At 39.6% G+C, this 22,477-nt stretch overlaps 1 protein-coding gene across 1 annotated transcript in view; it reads right to left on the reverse strand.

The window, feature by feature from the left end:
- Positions 1–15,118, reverse strand: part of trappc10 (trafficking protein particle complex subunit 10) — a 22,758-nt gene extending 7,640 nt beyond the window's left edge. The window contains exons 1-14 of the mRNA XM_060885364.1: positions 14,913–15,118; positions 12,834–12,915; positions 9,583–9,718; positions 8,415–8,611; positions 7,146–7,341; positions 6,678–6,789; positions 6,151–6,398; positions 3,538–3,684; positions 2,879–2,993; positions 2,120–2,196; positions 1,835–1,926; positions 1,461–1,601; positions 439–551; positions 1–319 (exon numbers count right to left, since the gene is read on the reverse strand). The exon at positions 1–319 is cut by the window's left edge and continues 217 nt beyond it. Of these exons, the coding sequence (XP_060741347.1) occupies positions 1–319; positions 439–551; positions 1,461–1,601; positions 1,835–1,926; positions 2,120–2,196; positions 2,879–2,993; positions 3,538–3,684; positions 6,151–6,398; positions 6,678–6,789; positions 7,146–7,341; positions 8,415–8,611; positions 9,583–9,718; positions 12,834–12,915; positions 14,913–14,973 (2,036 nt within the window). The 5' untranslated portion in view covers positions 14,974–15,118. The remainder of the gene's footprint in view (positions 320–438; positions 552–1,460; positions 1,602–1,834; positions 1,927–2,119; positions 2,197–2,878; positions 2,994–3,537; positions 3,685–6,150; positions 6,399–6,677; positions 6,790–7,145; positions 7,342–8,414; positions 8,612–9,582; positions 9,719–12,833; positions 12,916–14,912) is intronic.
- Positions 15,119–22,477: the final 7,359 nt, after the last annotated feature.

The raw sequence follows: 22,477 nt of genomic DNA on the forward strand, positions 1-22,477 counted from the left end.
TCGTTAAGTTCCAGAGCAGGCATGCCTGTTCCTGGCAATGCACCACCAGAAGGACTCACAGCGGGGAAAGAAATGGTGCCATCTGGACTGAGACCGGGGCGCCGCTGGGTGCCTGTAGGGCCAGAACGTGTTCCTGGTCGTTCCCCCATAAAGTGGATGCTGGCTGCCAGCTGCTCCAGCCGAACGGGAACAGGCATTAGGCTGCACAGACGCAGCTCCAACTGCAGGGATGCACCAACGTGCACTGTTGCAGATGCTGGCTGAAACTTCAGCTCTCGCAGCTGAGCAAACGCAGTCATGCTCAGGGCTACTTGTTGACCTAAACAGAAAGAAAGAATGGTTCAAGCAAGTCATTCAAGCAAGGACACAAAACAGCTACTGTAATTTACTACAAGGTTCGCATTATGAGTTATGGTGATCCAATGCCAAACTTCTGACCTTTGCCCTCTGGAGTCTTGTTAGCAAAGGTGAGGATCTCCTGGCAGAAGTGCTTTCTCTCCTCATCTGTCAGGTTTGGATCACTAGCAAGCAAAGCACTTGTCTGCAAGTAGCTAGTACAGAGAGTTAAGGAACCAAATCAAACCAACAATCTATATAGGGTGATGGCAAACTTGCCAATGTTTATTTAATTTACACTGACATACCAGTCAAATGTCTGGATACACAAGTGCTCATACAGGTGTATGTAAACAAACATACATATAACGATACACATATAGATATATACTTAACGCATTATATTTCGTTCATTTTTGAAGACTTTAGATTTTCATTTTCTAAGCAGCATTCTGGTTAAGGCTTATGCTAAATTGCTTAAAGCAATTTGTCTCTTGAAACAGTGTACATATTGAAATTAATACCTATTATTTATTTCTTCAAGCTAAGCAAGTTTTAATTAGTGATTAAAAGTTTCACTGGTAGAGTGTAAATAAACACTTCACTATGCAAACACTTGTGCCTTATTTCTGGAATAACTGTTACTAATAAACTATATTTAGAAAGGAAATTGAAAGTGAGAAACTGATATTAAGGGGGCACGGTGGCTTAGTGGTTAGCATGTTCGCCTCACACCTCCAGGGTTGGGGGTTCGATTCCCACATCCGCCTTTGTGTGTGTGGAGTTTGCATGCTCTCCCCGTGCCTCGGGGGTTTCCTCCAGGTACTCCGGTTTCCTCCCCCGGTCCAAAGACATGCATGGTAGGTTGATTGGCATCTCTGGAAAATTGTCCGTAGTGTGTGATTGTGTAAGTGAATGGGAGTGTGTGTGCCCTGCGATGGGTTGGCACTCCGTCCAGGTTGTATCCTGCCTTGATGCCCAATGACACCTGAGATAGGCACAGGCTCCCCGTGACCCGAGGTAGTTCGGATAAGTGGTAAAAAATGAGAGAGAGAGAAGAGAGAGAGAAGAGAGAGAGAGAAGCTGATATTGTGCTGAGGGTTTTGGGGCTCAGTTAAGGATACTCCTCTGTCTGCTGGAGCTGTTTCTGACACTCTGCGATTTGTTTGCGCGTGTGTGTGAGAGGCAAACTCCAGGCTTCTGCCGTGTACGACTTCAAAGAGTCCTGCAAGAAGGTCTTTGCTGTCTGGGCATCACCTTTCCTCCTATTTACATGTACACAGACACACCCACAAGCTTTCAGTATTTCTGTGCACACTTACCTGTGTGCATATGTACTTAAACAATGGTATCCTAATGTAACAGCTAATTACAGGTCTCTTAAATGAAATTTAATCCCCAACAATAATTCTGATAGTCCTTCTGTACACACAACAAGATTCTGTTACACTAACATTATATGAAAAATTCAGACACCAACTGTCTTAAAAACACTCACATGTAGAACTCAGCCAGGCTCTTTCCCACCAGTCGAGCTGACCGCAACCTCCCAATGGCTCTGTACATTTCCAGAGCAGCATGGGACAACTCCTAGTCAGAACGATACAGGGGTATAAATAAGGTGTTTATGGAGGGAGGAAGATGAATCAGAGCTAGATATTAAGCGCTGTGTTTTTAATGCATCATATTTAGGATTTGGGTTGAATTAGGATTTGCATATAGGTGGCCAGCACGACTTATTTCAACATAGAGCCATTACAATTAACAGCAGATCTGTTCTTACCAGGTAGTGTTTCTCAAAGGATTCCACTGATGATAAGGCTTCTTTAAGTTTTTTATATGGGCTCTGAAGACTGTTAGCTAAAAGACAATCATAAAGCGTTAAATCATCAACTAACATGCACGATTATAGACTACCAACTTTTAAAAGGAATAATTTGACCAATAATTGAATTTACATCATTTTACAGCTATCAGTTTTACACTGTGTAGACTGCATCTATAAATCATTCCACACTCACCCTAAAAACATGTCTCACATTACCTTTTGGATATAAGTCTTCTGGACATTATTTACGTTTGTATTATTCATTTGTTTTTTATTTTTTTAAATCTGAATCATATCCAAAGTATAATTCAACTTTTGGTTCACATATGCTCTCTGAGTCCGAAACAGACAGCTACTACTGTTGAAAACATTTATATGATATACATAACAGGTATTTATATGATACAGCATCGGAAACCACATACGTATGTGTGTTTGAGGTAATGTACAACCTGACACAATGTAATCATACACAGCCTGTATAAGGCAAAACTGGTATTCCCAGTATGGGTGATAATTTCTTTTTAGCAACATTACCCTGTAGCAAAACTAAAGAAGACAAACAAGACAGCAAACTTGTCTTGGTTGATTGTCATGTGGAATAAGAGGCAACTGACTCAATCAACTCACAAGTGCATATTGATGTAAAGTTATGAATATGCCCCTTTTGATATATAAAAGAACTTAAGCAGTTTTACTCGGTTCATGACATACCTGTCTCTGGTCTCTCTGTGCCAAGGCCTGCAAGCAGGTCAACAGTGCGGTTCAGCTCCTCAGAGTTGGGCCCATTCTCAGACACCAAACCACACAAACAGCCCAGAGACTTCAGCTGAGAGAGATCAAACAAACATGACAAAAACTGAGTCTACTCAACCTGTGAGTGTCTTTACATACCACACAACATAACAAATGAAAACTCCTAACCCTCATCATACAATGTTTATCTACTGCAGCACAAGACGAAAGGAAAATCAAACATTATGAATATAAAAAGTATGAAGCAAATGGAGTACACCTGACCACAGAAATTAAACATGAACATAAAGCTAGTTTGTAGATCTTGCTTTAAAACATTAACCATCAATGAACTTTTATTAAATTAGGAAGGTGCTGATCACTCGCAAAGAAAAACAATATAGCTTTAGTACGTTTCTTCACTACAAGCAAATTCTCTGCAGTGGCTGGGGGGCTCTATTTAAAACCATGGCTTCCTTTCAACCGTTTATTTTAAATACGAGGTGCTAGACAGACAAGCCAATGTGTATTCACGCTAGTATCTTTTCAATAGTTCTCTCAAGAAGTCAGATTTTGTTAGCACGGTTCTTCACGGTGTGTTTATTAAAGCATCAAACAGAATGGGTGAAGTGTGATACCTTCTCAGTAGCATAAGTCCAGAGGCCCACAGTGTGGGAGAAGTTAGCCTCCAGCTGGGTGCGATCACAGCAGCCCTCAATCCTGTGCAGCACCTCCAGACAACTGAGGAAAACCCAGCAATCCAGAGCCCCCTGTAGTACAGACACCTGCAAAACAGCAACAGCGGCACATCAGAGCCAAGCTCATATAAAAATATTAAACAAGCTTATAACAAACGCAGTATAACACGCACTGATTTGTCATTTTATGATGTATACCTATCGTCAAAATGTTATACAGCTGCTTTTCTTCTATTAATGGAAATAAACTATCAATGTACTATAGCTGATCAGATATTTGGGTGGTGGATACTCCTCATGTTCACACAGGAAATTCACATGACTACTGCCTGGATATTTTAGATTGATTGTTCTCATCCTAACAGTGACCTAGATGTGTTAAAAAACCCCAACTGAGCCATATAAGGTGGTGTGAAAAAGTGTTTGCCCCTTCCTGATTTTGTATTTTTTTTTTTGCATCTTTGTCACACTTTAAAGTCTCAGATCATCAAACAAATTTAAATATTAGTCAAAGATAACAAATAAACATGCAGTTTTTAAATGAAGGAAAACAAAATCCAAACCCACATGGCCCTGTGTGAAAAACTGTTTGCCCCCCGTTAAAACATAACCCGAGTTCAATTTCTTTAGACACAACCAGGCCTGATTACATTCATACTGGTTCGCAATCAAGAAATCACTTAAATATGACCTGACTGACAAAGTGAAGTAGACCAAAAGACTCAAAATCTATACATCATGCCGACATCCAAAGAAATTCAGGAGCAAATGAGAAAGAAAGTAATTGAGATCTATCAGTCTGGAAAAGGTTATAAAGCCATTTCTAAAGCCAAAAGTACATAACAACATTCAAAGAACTGCAGGCCTCGGTTAATTTCAGTGTTCATGACTTCACCATAAGAAAGAGACTAGGCAAAAATGGCCTGCATGAGAGTTCCAAGATGAAAACCGCTGCTGAGCAAAAAGAACATAAAGGGGGTTTTTACACCTGGTCACTTCATGCGTTTTCTGTGATCCGATAGCTATCCGATCGTAAAAAGACCAGGTCTAAATGCCCTCCGAAACGTTTTCAAGACGGATATAAATCCGATCGCTCAAACCACTTCAGGAGGTGGTCTGGGACGCATTTCAGATGAAACTGGACAGGTGTAAATGAATGTGGTTGTTCAAGCCACATACGTCAGCGCTAAACTCCTCCCAAACTGAAGTACGTCACTCGCAGGTGACTCACTCACGAGTCTTGCATCGCGTCAGAAACAAATATGTTTTCCCATCAGTGCTGGCTCCGATCTTTCACCAAGGTGTCTCGTTTGGCCTTAAAATGCACTGCTGCTGCCAGCGAAAATGCAGCAAACAGTAAATGCTGTTTTTTGTAGCAACCGCATACCCCAAAGCGTGTTCTATTTCAATTACCCCGGAAATGAGGTAAAATATATTTGCATATTGGGCGGGAGTAGAAAGATCGGATTGATACCCGATTCGCCAAGACGCATTTATGTGGCCTAATGTAAATGGAACAGTTTTAACAAATCAGATAGCTATCGGATCAGAGAAAACACATGAAGTGACCAGGTGTAAAAAGGCCCTAAGGCTTATCACAGATTTGCCAGAAAACATCCTGATGATCCCCAAGACATTTGGGAAAAAATGTGGATTGACGAGTCAAAGTGGACATAAAAGTAACACCGCATTTCAGAAAAAGAACATCATACCAACAGTAAAATATGTTGGTGGTAGTGTGATGGGGCTGGGGCTGTTTTGCTGCTTCAGGGACTGAAAGACTGGCTGTGATAAATGGAACCATGAATTTTGATGTCTACCAAAAAATCCTGAAGGACAATGTGAGGCCATCTGTTCGCGACAACAAGCTGGGTTCTGCAGAAGGACAATGATCCAAAACATACCAGCAAGTCCACCTCTGAATGGCTGAAGAAAAACAAAGTAAAGACTTTGGAGTGGCCTAGTCAAAGTCCTGACCTGAATCCTTTTGAGATGTTGTGGCATGACCTTTAAAAGACGGTTCACGCTTGAAAACCCTCCAATGTGGCTGAATTACAACAATTCTGCAAAGATGAGAGGACCAAAATTCCTCCACAGCGCTGTAACAGACTCATTGCAAGTTATCACAAACACATGATTGCAGTTCTTGCTGCTAAGGGTGTCCTAACCAGTTATTAGGTTTAGGGGCAAGCACTTTTTCCACACAGGGCCATGTAGGTTTGGATTTTGTTTTCCCTTAATAATAAAAACTGCATGTTGTGTTTACTTGTGTTATCTTTGACTAATATTTAAATTTGTTTGATGATCTGAAACATTAAAGTGTGACAAACATGCAAAAAAAATAAAAAATCAGGAAGGGGCAAACACTTTTTCACACCACTGTACACTTGTACAAGCACAATGTCAGTGTCAGTGTCACTGCTCATCATGGCCATCTATTAACCAAGTAACATTAACCTAGTGGTGATTCAAAGGCAAAGAGCTCTGCAACAGCTGTGGTAGGTATATCTGATAAAACCACTAAGTGTATTTTGTACACACAGACACAACAACCTCAAGTAGACGGAGCTCCTGAACACAGTTGTGAAGCAGCTCCAGGGCTCTCTGTGTGACCTCCCAGGGCCTCTGCAGGAAGATAAGTAGTGTGCATTGGCGAGAGAACAGGTAGCTACGCAGGTCTAGCAGGCTAGCCTCGCCACGCTGGATTAGCTCCCTCTTCTCCATATCTATAGGTCTGCGAAGGAGCAGCCCGTTCCAGTTCCGCACAGGCTGGCAAAACGAGCCTAGCCAGTTGGCTCCATCTGATCATCATGCAATAAAATAATTTTAATTCAGCATATGAACTGATTAAATAAAAAAATTTCAATGTACACTGAAATACTAGGCCTAATTATATATACGTATGTATGTATGTATGTATGTATGTATGTATGCATGCATAAGTTTTAATCAACATATTTCTTCTAAAACTGAGAAAGTGTCTTTTACTAGTAGTCAGGCTTTACTTCAACTTCTTATTTCAGTTTCAGTTAAAGACCATAGTGAATACATGTTTGGTGGGTGTGCAGAAGAGACTGTACCTCCAGCGCCAAAATTGAGGACATACTGGGTGAAGAGGGCGTCCAACTCGTCATACTGGACCAGTGCATCCTCATACTGCTGAAGCATCTCAAACACAAATGCCAGCTCTTCCTACCCATAGAAAAACCCACAGGCATCACACATGGCTCATCCTTGTATGTATAATGTGATAGTTGAAAAAACATGACTCTAGAAGTGCAATTTTATTTTGAGGAGTATAATATAAGCGAGACCTCAGAGGATTAATTAACAGTCACTTCCAGAAAAATCGGTGAGAGGAGAGAAAGAGTAGCAGATCTTTTTCTGCTTAGAAAACCAAAATTTGTTTTTTACCATATACATTTTATGTAACATGAATGCATAGTATAGGTATAATAAACAAATGCCATGCATATGAATGTTATGCCCATCTGCCAATTCAAATTCAAGGGTAATTGTAAAAATTAACAGACATGACAAAGATGTACCTGGACCATGAAGTAGTCGCAGAAGCTCCAGCCAGGTTCTGTGCGTTTCTCACGCAGAGTGCGCATGTCGTCCTCGAATCGACCCAGGTTCTTGGTAAAGGACATGAGAAGCAAAGTGCGCAGCTTCGCCAGGAAGGAGTTCCACGACTCCTGAGAGCGAGATGACTCTTTCAGGGGATCCAACAGAGCAACACACCTGAGAGAGACAGAGTAAGAATATTAAAACAAAATATGAAAAATGTAGCTCCATTGTCCTAATAATTCGATATCAATTTAATCATCTTCATGCTATATGGTGTTGCCCAAGACATACTGCACTTAATCATTTTGCCTGAAAGTATAATACTGAATTTGCTTTTATGACTGGATGAGTTTCTTTTTTTCTATAAAAAGGCAGTTTATCATATTTATATCACACTTAATAAATAAATAAAGCAGAATGCCATGCTCATTGTGTTAAACTGCAGTAATAACAGGATAAACTGTGAGTAACAGAAAGAATTCCATTTCTCTGGTGGAAACACTGAGGAAAGCATTTCCCATCATGGCAAATCTGCTGATTGTGTCACATCTGAAAGGCTTTTTGCTGAAAGGCTTTGTGCCATCATAAAAAGTGAAACGATCAATTTACAAGCAACCTTACTAGCTTAAATGACATTTTAAATGCTATTTATTCTTCTTGAATAAGCTATTTTATGAATAACTTAAATAACATTAAAGACTAAAGTATATGCTTGATTAAAATCCTATGAGATCAGATTCAGTTAATGACACATAAACGTGCTGCAGCATGAAGCTCAACTGCACAATAAGCAATCCTGTTTGAAGAAAGAGAGAAATAATCATCTTCAGCGCAACTCGATCCTAAACAAACAAAACCAGTCCGTCTGAGAAAACGGTTGTAAATTACACATATTTCTTACGTAACACCTTGGGACATTAATAAAATACATTATTATGCAGTAGACTGTACCACTGAACATCTGACCCGAGAACTTCTCCGATACAAACCATACATGAGTCATGGCTTTAAAGAGAAGCTCTGTCATGGAGTCACAGGACTGAAATAGGGCCTGCCAGTAAAGCCTTTCTAAATTAGCACAGTGCTAAGATATATAATCAACAGTGCTGTGTATATCAGGTAGCACAAATCAAATCCTATCACAACAGCACTCATTTACATCTAAAAAAAAGGACGGCTGTCTGAACCCCAGCTTTAAGCGAACAGGCTTTTAGACTGGGCTGCAGCTGCTGCTGAGCAGTTCTCACCTGTCACTCTGCTTGTTACAGAAGTCGTTGCGGATCTTGTCCATGATGGAGGTGCGTGGAAGGATGTTGGTCTTGTTCTTCTTCTTATTGTCACTTTCCACAACCACGATGAGCCAGTCGGTTGAGCCATGTAGCTTCAGCACACTCTGCCATCGTTGCATGTCCTCCTTCACTGAGGCCTTATATGTCTCGGTGTCCTGGTGCATGGACAAGACAGACCAATAATTTAAGAAAACACATTTTTGGGGTAATTAGCATAATCTCAGACTAATAAATGTGAAAATGTAAACCTTAATTTAAGTAAATGAAATATATTTTTAACAAACCCACATGACAACAACTGAATCCAACAAATTCCTATAAATAAAATGTAACAAGCATTTCCCCATTAATAATTTCCTTTTTTATTTTTACCCATGAGTTTCAAGATGACACCCGAAATGTAAATATGTACTGATGCAAGGGACATAAAATATAAATGGGAACATACTTCAGTTATATATTGTTCATATGTAACAAAAATGTTTTTTTTTCTGTAATTGACTTAAATATTGTCATTTTGGCCCAAATTTACCACTGGTGCCAATAATTCAAGACCTGACTATATAAAAATGACTATTATTAATATAATATGGAATTTCACAATCACTGATGATTACTCAAGCTTTGTGGGATATAATACTGATAACACACTGAAATGAATCCTAGTGAAATCTCAAGAAATCAATATAGGATGTCAATAATAATACAATAATAATAAACTAGAAGGCTCATAGATTAGTCAGGTTTTAGAGAAAAAGAAAAAGTTGGGTGTACACATGTATGTAGAAAAAAGAGGCAAATATTTTACAAATCACTGAGCTTCTGTGATCACAAGGACACTAACTTTCATCACATTTTCATCAGCTCTTAAGTCAGGAGTATCAGAATGCTGGAGGTGATTTTTTAAGGTCAGGTTCATTTCTGAGATTTCCCACTGGACATATACTGCCTTAAATACATTTCCATTTATGTATTATTACTTCATTTATTTAAATACATTTCTCTTACAGGGTTCTTCAGAAATACCAACCAATGAAATAAAATTAGGATTTAAATAACCATGTGATACTTTGTCCATATTACTGAGAATGCTCCTAAATGATGTTTGGCTGAGACTAAGACTTACACAACAGTCAGTCCAGTAGATATGCAGGAAAGGGAACGTGAGGAGAGCTTTGTTCCCCTCTTTAGGAAGCAGCTCATCTTTAAACTGGACAAAGTTGGCTTCTAGGTGAATCATCTTCGGTGCTCGGCCATAAGACCTGTGGGAAATGACAATGGTACACAGTGACAAGTCAAACCACCGCACCAATATCTGTTCATACCAATAGTTCTCTATACACAAGCATACAGCTCATGTGCTGGCCTGGAGTGACCTTTCCAGTGAGGATTCTAGTGTTACAGTGGATAGGTTACTATTCTTTCACAGGAGGTGAAGCCTAAATGGCACATAGCTGAGAAATGGAAAGTGTACCCAGTTTGTGCTGCTCTGCTTAACAGAGTCTTAAAATCAGCAATGGCTTTGGGGCAAAAGAAGAAGGTTATCTAAGAATGTTAGAGCTATTTAGCATACAAAAGAAAGGGAGTGTCATGTAAAAAGGACTGCACAGAACTTAAACAGCTCATTTCTGCTGCTCATCCTGTTAACGTAATAAAAGTTTTATAGCACTTTAAAGAATGCTTTAAAGGTAACTTCCATTTAAAGCATAACATTTCAGTGTTTGTCAGCACATAGTGATGAGTGAGTTCTCAATATGAGCAGGCTACATTTTGAGATGTGTCCTTGGCTTATCTTTTAACTTTTAAGCTTTAATTATACCAAGAAATTCTTTCTAAAAGACAGAACTAAACAACTTTGCTCTAATGGAGTGGTTCAAAAACTTTTTCTGCCATTCATCAATTTGCAGGGGGTGGATTTTCAAGCCCAACCCATCACCCCAAAAATGGTAATGAAATACTCAGTTTAAAATATCTAATTTATTGAATAGCATCAAGTTTAAAAATAGAGAAAATATAAGTGAAGTTATCACTTTGTAGTCTGTGCACAAAAGAGCAAATGCATTGATGTACAAGTCAAGCACAAATGAACAAGTCAATATTTGATTCCTATCACTGCATTAATGGCTGTAAGGAGCCTCTTGTGCATCTTTTCAAAACAGTGTTGCAGGCTTGATCCTGCCACTCTCAATTCATGTACAATGTTCATGTACAGCTAAGATGTGTTCTTTGTTTTTAGTGAAGCAACAGCTGAAAAGCCCATGTCACAGAGATAAGATGTGGCAAAGGGAAGAAGAATGCTCACAGCCCTTTGTCCGATTAGAGGATTCTGCCTTTCCACTCCAAGCCAGAATTCACTCAGTGTGAGTTGTAAACCTCATCCGCAGGGTGGAGTCAGAGGTCATCAAAACCTTGTTTAATTTAGGGCTGAGCTGCCTTGACACTAGCACTTCCCTGTGAATAACACAGTGTGTCTATTGCACGTTTGGCATGACCCTCTTGATTCAGCCAGTTCTCTTTAAATGAAGTCGACTAATGGCTTATTGATGTGACTGGGGTGTGATGTCTCTAAATGTCTTCTTAATTTGTTGGGTCTCATGCTATCTGCTGCAAGCGGTTTAAGACACAAAACACACATGGGTCTCTCCTCTGACCCATAGCAAGAGCAAGATAGGCTTCATCTTATTTTCTTTTAGGCTGGCTGGTTGATTGGCCCTACCATCTGTCTTGTTTTTGTCTGCATTTTATCAGTTTTTTTTGTGGTCCATATACAAATTTATCAATTGATGTTATGCCCCCTACATACACTACTGCCTCTCTATGTGTAGGTTTGTTTGTATTGTTCTGCTGCAATTAACATGCTAACATTAAACCGTTATTTGCACACTATGGAGCCACTTTGGGAGCCGGTACCCTAATTGATGTTTTAATTTACATGCATTAATGACCTTTTGTTTGTTTGTTTGTGGTTGGATTGAGTGTATGAGCTTTATTTTCAATAAAGAAAAGCATTAATGAAGAATATGCCGTTCATTGTTCCCCACTAGGGTGGTGCACCCCACACTTTGAGAACTGTGGCTCTAATGCTTTATAATTATTTTCTTCTCCAGAGAAGTGCAAGGTCACTGGCTGATTATATTATAGACAGCACACAAAGAGCAAAATAAACTAAAAACAATCAACACTAAACCAGCTGTATTACAGCTTACGTACACACCATCTACCACTCAATATATTCCATAGGTATACTGATTTCTAAATCAAAATTGTGTCACTCTTCTAAAATAGTCATCATAATAATCATAATGCCTTATGTTTAATAGAGTAACAAATTGTAATAAGGATTTGTATCATAAAAACTCAATAAAAAATGTATAAAAAGCATGTTATGGTGACATTTTCTGTGAGGAGACTTTGGAAGGAGACTCCAGTGTAACACGTACAAGTTATCAAGGCAGAAAGCTTTGAGTTTTGCTAAAATGACAAACTGCTCTTTTTGCTTACTTTATGATGTGTTTTTCCTAACACAATATATCGATAAATAAATTATCACACAATGTGTGTGTCACATATTTTTATATTTAAATGAAAAAAACTTTTGCTTTTTGTCATGGCCTCCGAACTTCTTGTGAGTGATTATACAAGTATATATATTTTTGACCGAGTATCATTTGTAATATTACTAGAAGACTTCTAATAAGTTTATGAAAGAACAAAAATAAATTAATATTTGTGACAAATATGTACATTTCAATCATTCCATCAGAAAAGGTGGGAGGAAAATAAAAAAAATCAGCAAAACTAAAAACTATCATGATCTTTACAAGCATATGTAAGCTTTTTATCAACATGAATATTAGACTTAAATATTTGATATTCATTGTATATCATAAGGATTGGATGCATTTGACAGCTCTTCCCTGCTACTGACTATTTACTAATAAGAGTTTAAAAAAGATGCACAAAGATCAGCTCCCCCGTGTATTGACTGGAGCTGGAAGTATATGGCCAACATTTTGTGGACACCTGATAATCACAGCTTCTACACAATAGTGTAGAAGGTCTTTCTATAAATTAACATTAAGATTTTCCTTCACTGGAACAACGTGGACCAATCCTGTTTCATGATGACACTAATGCAGTGTCATTATAACAGGAAAACGGGGAATAAATCAGGAATGAGTGTGATGATTGAATGTCTGACTTCTGGTCATATAAGATATTCTGCAGTGTCTAAAAAATAGCTGCAACTCCAAACGTGTAAATACATATATAAACTAATGAGGGATTAAATAATACATTTTAAAACTCTTATCTTACAGCATTACAATCTTAATGCACAACAACGATTCTCTAAAGATGATTCATGGAAAGACTTACCTTCTCCACTCCATAGGCTCCCGGGAAAGCTGCTGTGCCAGCAGGCTATAAAGAGCAGTTAAGAGGTTTTGGTCCCCAGCACCTATACATCATGAAAGAACATACATCACACATTATAAACTCACACTCTATAAACTCTATTCATAATGCTATACAGAGTGGTTGCTGTGGTTTTATATTAATATCTTCACATGCTTTATCTGTTAACACTGAAATACTCTTTAGCGTTAAGCAGCCGCCGTCACACACACACACACACACACACACACACTCTCTCTCACACACACACCACTTTCATATCAGCACTTACTGCAACAGTGACAGGAACTGGTGTACATGCATAGTCATATGTGTTTCTAAATGAAATATATAGTTGTGCAAGACATCAAACTGAAAGAATGTGTTTGGGGCTTGACATACAATGAAGACACACACACCCCAGCATAAAGGGTGAATGCCACACCTTTAGTAAATAATTGGAATTTATAATACAAATACAAGTAGATACATCATAATTATTTAGATGATACTGCAATAATTAAGGCAAAAACAGTATTATCATCACTACACTTGTACTCCATTCAGAAGATGGTTTCCTTGTAGGCCGTTTTTTTTTTTTTTTGGCAGTGTTTCTGCTCATTGGATAAAATCTGTCCCATTTGGGAGGCAGCATAAGGACAGCTATCAACTAAAATTTCTTATTTTAGACAGCATTGCGCGTCTCATTCGATCATAAATAAAGCCATTCTTCCATTTGGTTCACTAGATAACATTTTGAAAACCCTGACAGATAATACACAATGCAGTGAAATTCAATGAAAGGTTATTGTGATATAGCATTGAATCAGCATGTGAATAAGGACACCATGTATCACCAATTCAATCATTAATTAAAACATTGTCCGTAGCCTGACCCATATCTGACTGATATGATTAGAATGTTCCAGATCAAAATGCACTAGTCTGGAAACAAGTTTTTACTAGTATTCTCACTTGTTTCCACTAAGCGTAGTGTAGTATTTATACTCTTTGAATTTGCTTTAACTTGCTCTGAAAATTCCTCATAGAGAGCCTGGTGTCTGTAAGTGACCCTGTAGTTATTTAAATGGTAATCACCACTCAGAGATTAATGAGACATCAGTGTAAAGATTTCACTGATGTTTAAACACCAAATGAGGGATACGGAACCAACCAATCTTCACTCAACATTGACATCAGAATTAACAGGAAAATTGGATATTACTGTTTAGATGCGAGTCAGGACACCAGAAATCAGACCGGAAAATATTAGGATTAGGATTAAGATTAAGATTAAAACACCAACAATGAAACTGTGCAAAAAATATCCAAACCTTTGACAGAAGTCAGATTTATGCCAGAATCTAGCTATAATAGATTAGTAAATGCAACCAAAGTCATAAACTGTGAGTTCAAGCTCACAGGACAGGTTTTGAACTTTCATTTGAGATATTTTCCTGTGTCTCTACCACATTAGCATGTTCAGCACGTCAACGTTTTCCCTTCCATTAGGGCTTGATTGATTATTCAGCCAACACATCTCTCGTGTAACCGTACATGCAATTCATAACTGCAGACCAATAAAATGTAATTTTTCATTCAGGAGTCTGAACTATTTATCAATATAAGGTTACAGATGGAATATATAGTACAACTAACATATCAGATGTCAGTGCAGTCTTTAAATAATCTCCACCCACTGCCATTTCTGTAATATATATAAAGAACCTGAAAGGGTTTATATCTTAAATATGAATAAAAATATACAGTAGCTAACTTAATGCTAACATGTCATTTCGCCCCTGAACACCGTATGCTATACGTGTTACATGGTATTTTTCTATTTGAATTCATTTTAGACGATACTGCTTGTTCGGACGCGAGTTGGAAATTCGCACAGAATGAAATAATCCGGTGTGATAAAGTTGTTAAAATGGGAATCTGTCGTTAAACGGATTGAAGGCTAGTTCTGCAGTGGACACCGCAACGCTCGCGCACAGTAGCATAAAGCTAATTGGCCAAGCTAACGTGCTAACAACAAGCGAGAAAGCCGACACTCACATGTCACTATGGGTTTATTCTCCATCGTGTAAATGATGGGCTTTTCTTCATGGGACTCCATGACTTCTGGAATGGAGCATTTAGTCCACCATGAAAATGTCCATTCGGCAAATCAAACAAATTGAGCGCTAATAACTGCAGTACGCTAAGGTATCGCTAAGGCCCCCTTTCCTCTCCATTTCCCTATTTGCTGACGCGACGATGACTTCCGGTCCTCGTGAACGTGAACAGCGGAAGTTGGAGTCTGGGCCAAAACATGGTTGATTTGGATGAGCTCAAAAGTTTGCATACCCCAAGGACAAAATGAACAAGACAAAGAAATCATTTTAGCAAAATATTCAGAGGTTTAAAACGTACAGAGAAGTTGTACTTAAGTAAAAGTTTTGTTACACTCTCCAAATTAAAATTAAAGAAGTAACATAACCATTTGTCAATAGTGACAATTAAATATTCTAATAATTCTAATAATTCTAATAAAAGTCTACACTTTAATGGTTCATGCATTCAATATTTTCTTTTATGTTTTCTTTACTCTCGAAGTTTTGAAACTGCTGGTTAGCTAAAGTTCAAAAACAACAAAAAAAAACACTACGGGTATTGTGTTTGGTAAGGATCACTGAACACAATTTGTGTGTGTGTGTGTGCGTGTGAGTGAGAGAGAGAGAGAGAGAGAGAGAGAGAGAGATAATGAACAATATTATTATCAAACCAACCATCGAAAATACCCTCTCGGCATCAGCAATTGGAATGTGGAAGCACTAAAACCATGCTGCCACTAACACCTGCTTGTTCTGAGCAGGTGTTGTCAGTGAACCGGGGCCCCCTGGCACCATCTCAGGGCCACCAGTTTGAGAACCACTGGCCTAGACTACTTGTTCTGAGCAGGGGTTGTCAGTGATCCGGGGCCCCCTGGCACCATCTCAGGGCCCCCAGTTTGAGAACCACTGGCCTAGACTACTTGTTCTGAGCAGGGGTTGTCAGTGATCCGGGGCCCCCGGCACCATCTGAAGGCCCCCAGTTTGAGAACCACTGGCCTAGACTACTTGTTCTGAGCAGGTGTTGTCAGTGAACCGGGGCCCCTGGCACCATCTCAGGGCCCCCAGTTTGAGAACCATTGGCCTAGACTACTTGTTCTGAGCAGGTGTTGTCAGTGAACCGGGGCCCCTGGCACCATCTCAGGGCCCCCAGTTTGAGAACCATTGGCCTAGACTGCTTGTTCTGAGCAGGTGTTGTCAGTGAACAGGTTGTAAAACTGTTGGCTAAGTTACAGACATTCATGAAAAACCGATGCTGATTATCTGGGAAACATCTCTAACAGCAGTCAAAATGTCATTGTTTGTGTCAAACAAGTTGTGAATTTGTTGTAACATTAAAACAGGAGATCATGACTCAAAGTGATGCTCGCAGCTCCAGTGGTTTTCTCTGTGGGTGAACGAGGATGATGCTGAACAGTTCCAGGATCTGCTTTTTTCATTGGTTGTTGGGTTAAATCTTACCCAGATTTCTGATTGGCTATTGTGTAGCCTCTTTTTTGATTGGCTGATAAGTGTCAGGCTCGACTAAGAACTCCAGGTGACGCGCTTGATTCCTGCCCGGTTCCATAGAGACTGCATTAAAAAATTGTAGGCGTTTTAAGGTTTTGGGCTTTATATTATACTGAAAATAATACTGAAATACCGCCCTCTAGTGGCTCACTGCAGTACATCTTCACCCCACCCAAAATATGTAAGAATATCTATCTAACTATATAATAATAATAATAATAATAATAATAATAATAATAATAATAATAATAATAATAGTAATAACGATTTTCGCCTTTTGGCAATCTTTCTTCTCATGTTAATATCTTTCTCGATTTTTTTGCTCTGAGGCAAATCAACAATGGAAAGGCTATTGATTATACCTGTAGAGGTGTGGACGTGTCCAGGACAGGGGTCGGCAACCGGGAGCCGCAAGTGGCTCTTTCATGCCTTTGCTGCGGCTCCCTGAAGATCCAGTAGGGGGAACTCAAAGGCTGCCGGGAGTAGCTGACTCAAGCTATGCTGTGCGTCAGCCAATACAATACTCATTCATTCATTCATTTTCTACCGCTTATCCGAACTACCTCGGGTCACGGGGAGCCTGTGCCTATCTCAGGCGTCATCGGGCATCAAGGCAGAATACACCCTGGACGGAGTGCCAACCCATCGCAGGGCACACAAACACTCTCATTCACTCACGCAATCACACACTAGGGACAATTTTCCAGAGATGCCAATCAACCTACCGTGCATGTCTTTGGACCAGGGGAGGAAACCGGAGTACCCGGAGGAAACCCCCGAGGCACGGGGAGAACATGCAAACTCCACACACACAAGGTGGAGGCGGGAATCGAACCCCCAACCCTGGAGGTGTGAGGCGAACGTGCTAACCACTAAGCCACCGTGCCCCCCAATACAATACTCAATACAATACAAATACTCAGCACACAGACAACAGCACGAGTCCGTGTCTCTTTTATTAATGTATATTTTCCCCCCTTTTCAAGGGGTGCAACGCAGACGGAATTTTTGGTTTGCTGCAGCTGGCAAGTTAAAATTTTGATGTCATGAATACGAAAATTTTATGTACACTGTAATGCCCATTGCCTTAATTTAGTGTTAGTTGACACAGTGAAAGCAGTCCCCCAAGCCAAAGGTTTTTTTACAGTTTTGCAGAGACAAATTCATTCATGTCTGGTTCCTACGTTCATATCAAGTGGCTTAACGTACCGAAAGAAATGTATGATGGTCCACCCAGAGAGCTGCAAAAATAAAGTGACACAAGGTGGGCTTGCCAGTATATGGCCTGCAATTCTGTACTTAAACGCTTACCTGCTGTGATTCATGTGCTAGAGGAAATATCTGAAGAAAAGACTGGAGAGAGAAGTGTTGATGCACCTGGGCTACTTGCGCAAATGGACCTGGAATTCATTGGTCTTTTAGTGACCTTCACTGAGCTCTTTGGTGACACAAGATGTCTCTCTGATATTCTTCAATCACCATCTCTTGATTTGGGTTCAGCCCTGGATTTAATTGAAGCTCTTATGCATCGCTTTCACAATTACAGGGATGAAACCTACTTTGAAGGACTCTGGAAAGATGTCTTAAACACTGCTGAGCAATGCAACATCGAAACAGAGCCAGCTCCTAAGCGAAAGACTAAACAGAGCTCAAAGCTCCAAGGATATGTTACATCGTCTCAATTAGCAGGGCGTTCTGAAAGTACCAAAGACAGTTTTCGGACAAGTATATTCTACCCTGTACTTGACAGTATGCTCTGTGAACTAAACAGACGATTCTCAAAACCAAACTGTGATATTATGATGGGAATACAAGCCCACAAGTTCAACATTTTGCCAGGAGAAAGCACTTTATCCATTTGCCTCTATCTATTCTTGCAACATCGATGACCTAAGACATGAACTTAGAATTCTGGAGAGGAAAGTGCAAGCTGGCATACAAAAGCCTGCTTGTATTGTAGATTTGACTGTGCTTATTGAACCATATAAAGAGGTGTTCCACAAGCTCTTTAGATTGTGCAAAATTGCTGTTGCCATACTGTACCTGTCAGTACAGCTGCATGTGAACGCAGCTTCTCTACTCTCAAGCTGGTAAAAAGTTACCTGCGATCAACCATGAATGATGATAGACTGAGCAATCTGGGTCTCTTAAGTGTCGAGTCCAGACGAGCCAAGTCTCTAAACCTTGAGGAATTTGTAAATTTCTTTGCTTTAAACCACAAAAACCGCAGAATCCAACTAATGTATATTGTTTGTACTAGTAGTACTAGTGTCATGGATTTTGGAAACAGATTGTAAGTTTGTTACAGTTTTATTGTTTGCACTTTAGTAGTCTACATTATGCCTACATAATTGATTTTCTGGTCTTTATATAGTTTTTTCAGCAATGGGAGATATGAATTCTGGTTTCAAAGTGAATTTCATGTTTTATGTGTTCAAATAGTTTTAAAAAACGTGGTTGAATTATGACTATACATTTAATGTGAATTTAAATAATTTTTAATTAAATTAATTTAATTAAAATTAAAGTATTGCACGTCATACATCATTGTAATTTTGGCTCCTATACTTTTAAAAAAGTATTTTAAGGTTAGATGAGTGTTGTTTGTTTGCATAATGATATTTTCTGTGCCATCCCAGAGTAAGTGCTGGCCCCTGCCTGGCCACCCCTATGAAAAATCCCTGGCTCCGCCACTGGACTCAATTAGACATTGAACATTTTATTTTAAAGTAACCTTCAACCCAGAGTCTTCTTTGTTAAGTTCAAACTGTTCAAAATATTTTGGTTTGCCTGCAGAAATAAAATTTCGTTTACTCGGTAGCAGTTCATTGATTTCATAAATGCAACACACTACAGTTTTTTCTATACTTTCCATAAAGGTAAAAAACGATATATTCAGTGTTATCTTCATTTTAGATGTAAAAAGGGTTTTGTGGCTCCCTGTGTTTTTTTTCTGTGGGAAACGGGTCCAAATGGCTCTTTGAGTGTTTAAGGTTGCCGACCCCTGGTCTAGGAGAGACAGCAGTGTCTAGATTGTTCAACAGGATTTTAGAGAGTGAGAAGATGCCTGAGGAATGGAGAAGTGTTTTAGTGCCCAGCATTAAGATTAAGGGGAATGTGCAGAGTTGTAGCAACTACAGTGGCATAAAGTTAATAAGCCATGCAATGAAGCTATGGGAAAGAGTAGTGGAAGCTAGGCTAAAAAAAAAGTGTATATTTGTGAGCAGCAGTATGGCTTCATGCCCTGAAAGAGCACTTCTGATGTAATTTTTTTTCTCTGAGAATGTTAATGGTGAAGTACAGATATGGTCAACAGGAGCTGCTCTGCGTCTTTATGGATTTAGAGAAAGCATATGACAAGGTGCCGAGAGAGGAGTTATGGTACTGTATGAGGATGTCAGGAGTGTCAGAGAAGTACGACAGAGTAGTTTAGTATGTGTGTGAGAGGAGATTGACAGCAGTGAGATGTGCTGTAAGGCAGACAGAGGAGTCCAAGGTGGAGGTGGGGCTACATCAAGGATTGCCTTTGAGTCCCTTCTTGTCTGCTATGGTGATGGACAAGGTGGACAGGTGAAGTTAGACAGGAATTGCCATGGACAATGATGTTTGCGGATGACACTGTGATCCGTAATGAGAGTAGGGAGCAGGTGGAGGAACACCTGGAAAGGTGGAGGTCTGCTTTGGAAAGAAGGGGAATGAAAGTCAGAAAACATGTATGATTGAGAACGAGAGAAGTAGAACAGTGAGGTTACAGTGGGCTGAGATTTAAGAATGTGCATTAGTTTAAGTATTTTAAATAATGTTAATTCAAAATGGCACAACCTCAAGATGGCAGCCTTGGCACAACTCTTTCTAGTACTTTCTTTCTTTTTGTTTACTTTCTGTGTGTTTGGTCACCCTACCGTGATAACTTACACCAGAGAAGAACTGCTTATTATAGTGTTATTTATGTCTGTACTTTTGAGAGTCACAAACAGCTGGAACCAAATTCCTTGTGTGTGTCAACACACTTGGCCAATAAACCTGATTCTAATTCTGATTCTGATTAGTGGTCAACCATCCAGTGTGACAGGGCGTGTGGAAAAGAGGTAAAGAGGCGAGTGCAGGTGGGTTGGAGTAGGGCTGGGCGATAAATCGATTTTATCGATTTACTCGAATGTGAAGCTTACGTCGACTTGTTTGAATGAAAATCGGTTTTCTCTTTAACATCCACTGACGCTCCCCTCTGGGCTCCCGTAGTTTCAAATGGGCTCATTCCCAGTGTCATCTCTCATATGGAATTGGTTCGGTTTTGCGGCGTCAGACAACACCCCGCTGCAAAGTGTGTTTAAAGTCTGTTGCTAGCAAAGGTAGCAGTACGACTAATTTACTGCAGCACCTTAAACAGAGGCATGCTGTCGTGTGGGAGAGATGTTGTGCTCTGCAGCACAAGCACACCCGCCAAAAAACAACCTACCGTCTTAGAAACATTTACAAACTGTATCCAGTGTGATAAAAGGGGGTTCCGTTGGAAAGCGATCACGGATGCAGTTGCAATGTATATTGCTAAAGATATGGTGCCGATATATACTGTGGAAAAGCCAGGGTTTATTCACATGCTGGACCACCAGGCTAAGAATGTTTAGGAAAAATGTTTATACTAAAGCACAACAAATAAGCACCTTATGCTCTCTTGCACTGATATTTAATGCTGTTGAATGTTTTATTTGCACTTTATCAGAACTACCTCCTATCTACTGAATAACAAGATGTTAAACTTGTGTTAAAAAAAAGGGTCACATCATTTTGTGTTAGGTAACATTTTACGTTATGTTACGTTATGTTATATTTTCACTGTTTACAATGGCAGGGCCTTCCATCTTGTCATGTTGCCTTTTTGTTTCTGATTGCACTTTAACCCCAAGGGGTTATCAGAATCCCAGAAGGGAAAATCAAACCAAAATAAAGTTAAAACTTGTTTTGAACAATTTCTTTGCAATCTGCAGATTGATTTTTCAGTAGGAAGGGGAAAATCGATTTAAATCGTAAATCGGATTTTTTGTGAAAAAAAAGGTAGGAGTGGGTGGAGAAAATGTCAGGAGTGTTGTGTGACTGAAGAGTGTCATCAGTGAGGAAAAGACATGAGGCAGATATGGAGGTAGCAGAGAGTAGGATGTCAAGGTTCTCTTTAGGAGTGTCAAGGATGGACAGAATAAGGAACGAGCACATCAGAGGGACAGCTCAGGTTGGCTGTGTTGGGGATAAGGTCAGAGAGGCTAGATTGAGATGGTTTGGACATGTACAGAGAAGGGAGATGGTTATATTGGTAGAAGGATATTGATATGGAGCTGCCAGTTAACAGAAGCTTTATTGATGTGTTAATATTCAGAAAATAAACTTACATTCACCCTTGTATCGTCTGCTTTTTACTTCTATAATAATACTGAACAATTACCCACTGGTGCCCTCTTCGGGTCATTCTAATGAACATCAACTTTTTATGGTTGTCGCGCCACAGTGCTATAAAACTAATAGATTAAACGTGCTGTTAGTTGTTATTTACAAAGAAACGATAGAATCATTATTATTATTACGAGTAGGTGCACGTTTAAAATTTATGGAAGGAGTATCCCGTGTCAGCATTTTGGAAAAAAAAAAGTTTTTTCAACACTACACAGCAGGTAGTGTTACAGCCTCACAGCTCTGTGGTTCAGTCCTGAACTCTGGGTTCTCCAGTTTCCTCCTGTGTGTGTGTGTGTGTGTGTGTGTGTGTGTGTGTGTGTGTGTGTGTGTGTGTGTGTGTGTGTGTGTGTGTGTGTGTGTGTGTGTGTGTGTGTGTGTGTGTGTGTGTGTGTGTGTGTGTGTGTGTGTGTGTGTGAGAGAGAGAGAGAGAGAGAGAGAGAGAGAGAGAGAGTGTGTTGCCTTGTGATGTAACAGTGTCCCATTCTTTATTAGTGTCCAGTGTTCCTAGCTAATGGCGTTGACACTGACCAAGATGACACGGTCACTATAGATGAATTATGTAGCTATAGTGACATGGGA

The sequence above is a fragment of the Tachysurus vachellii genome, chromosome 1, assembly GCF_030014155.1.
Source record: "Tachysurus vachellii isolate PV-2020 chromosome 1, HZAU_Pvac_v1, whole genome shotgun sequence".
Lineage (NCBI taxonomy): Eukaryota > Metazoa > Chordata > Actinopteri > Siluriformes > Bagridae > Tachysurus > Tachysurus vachellii.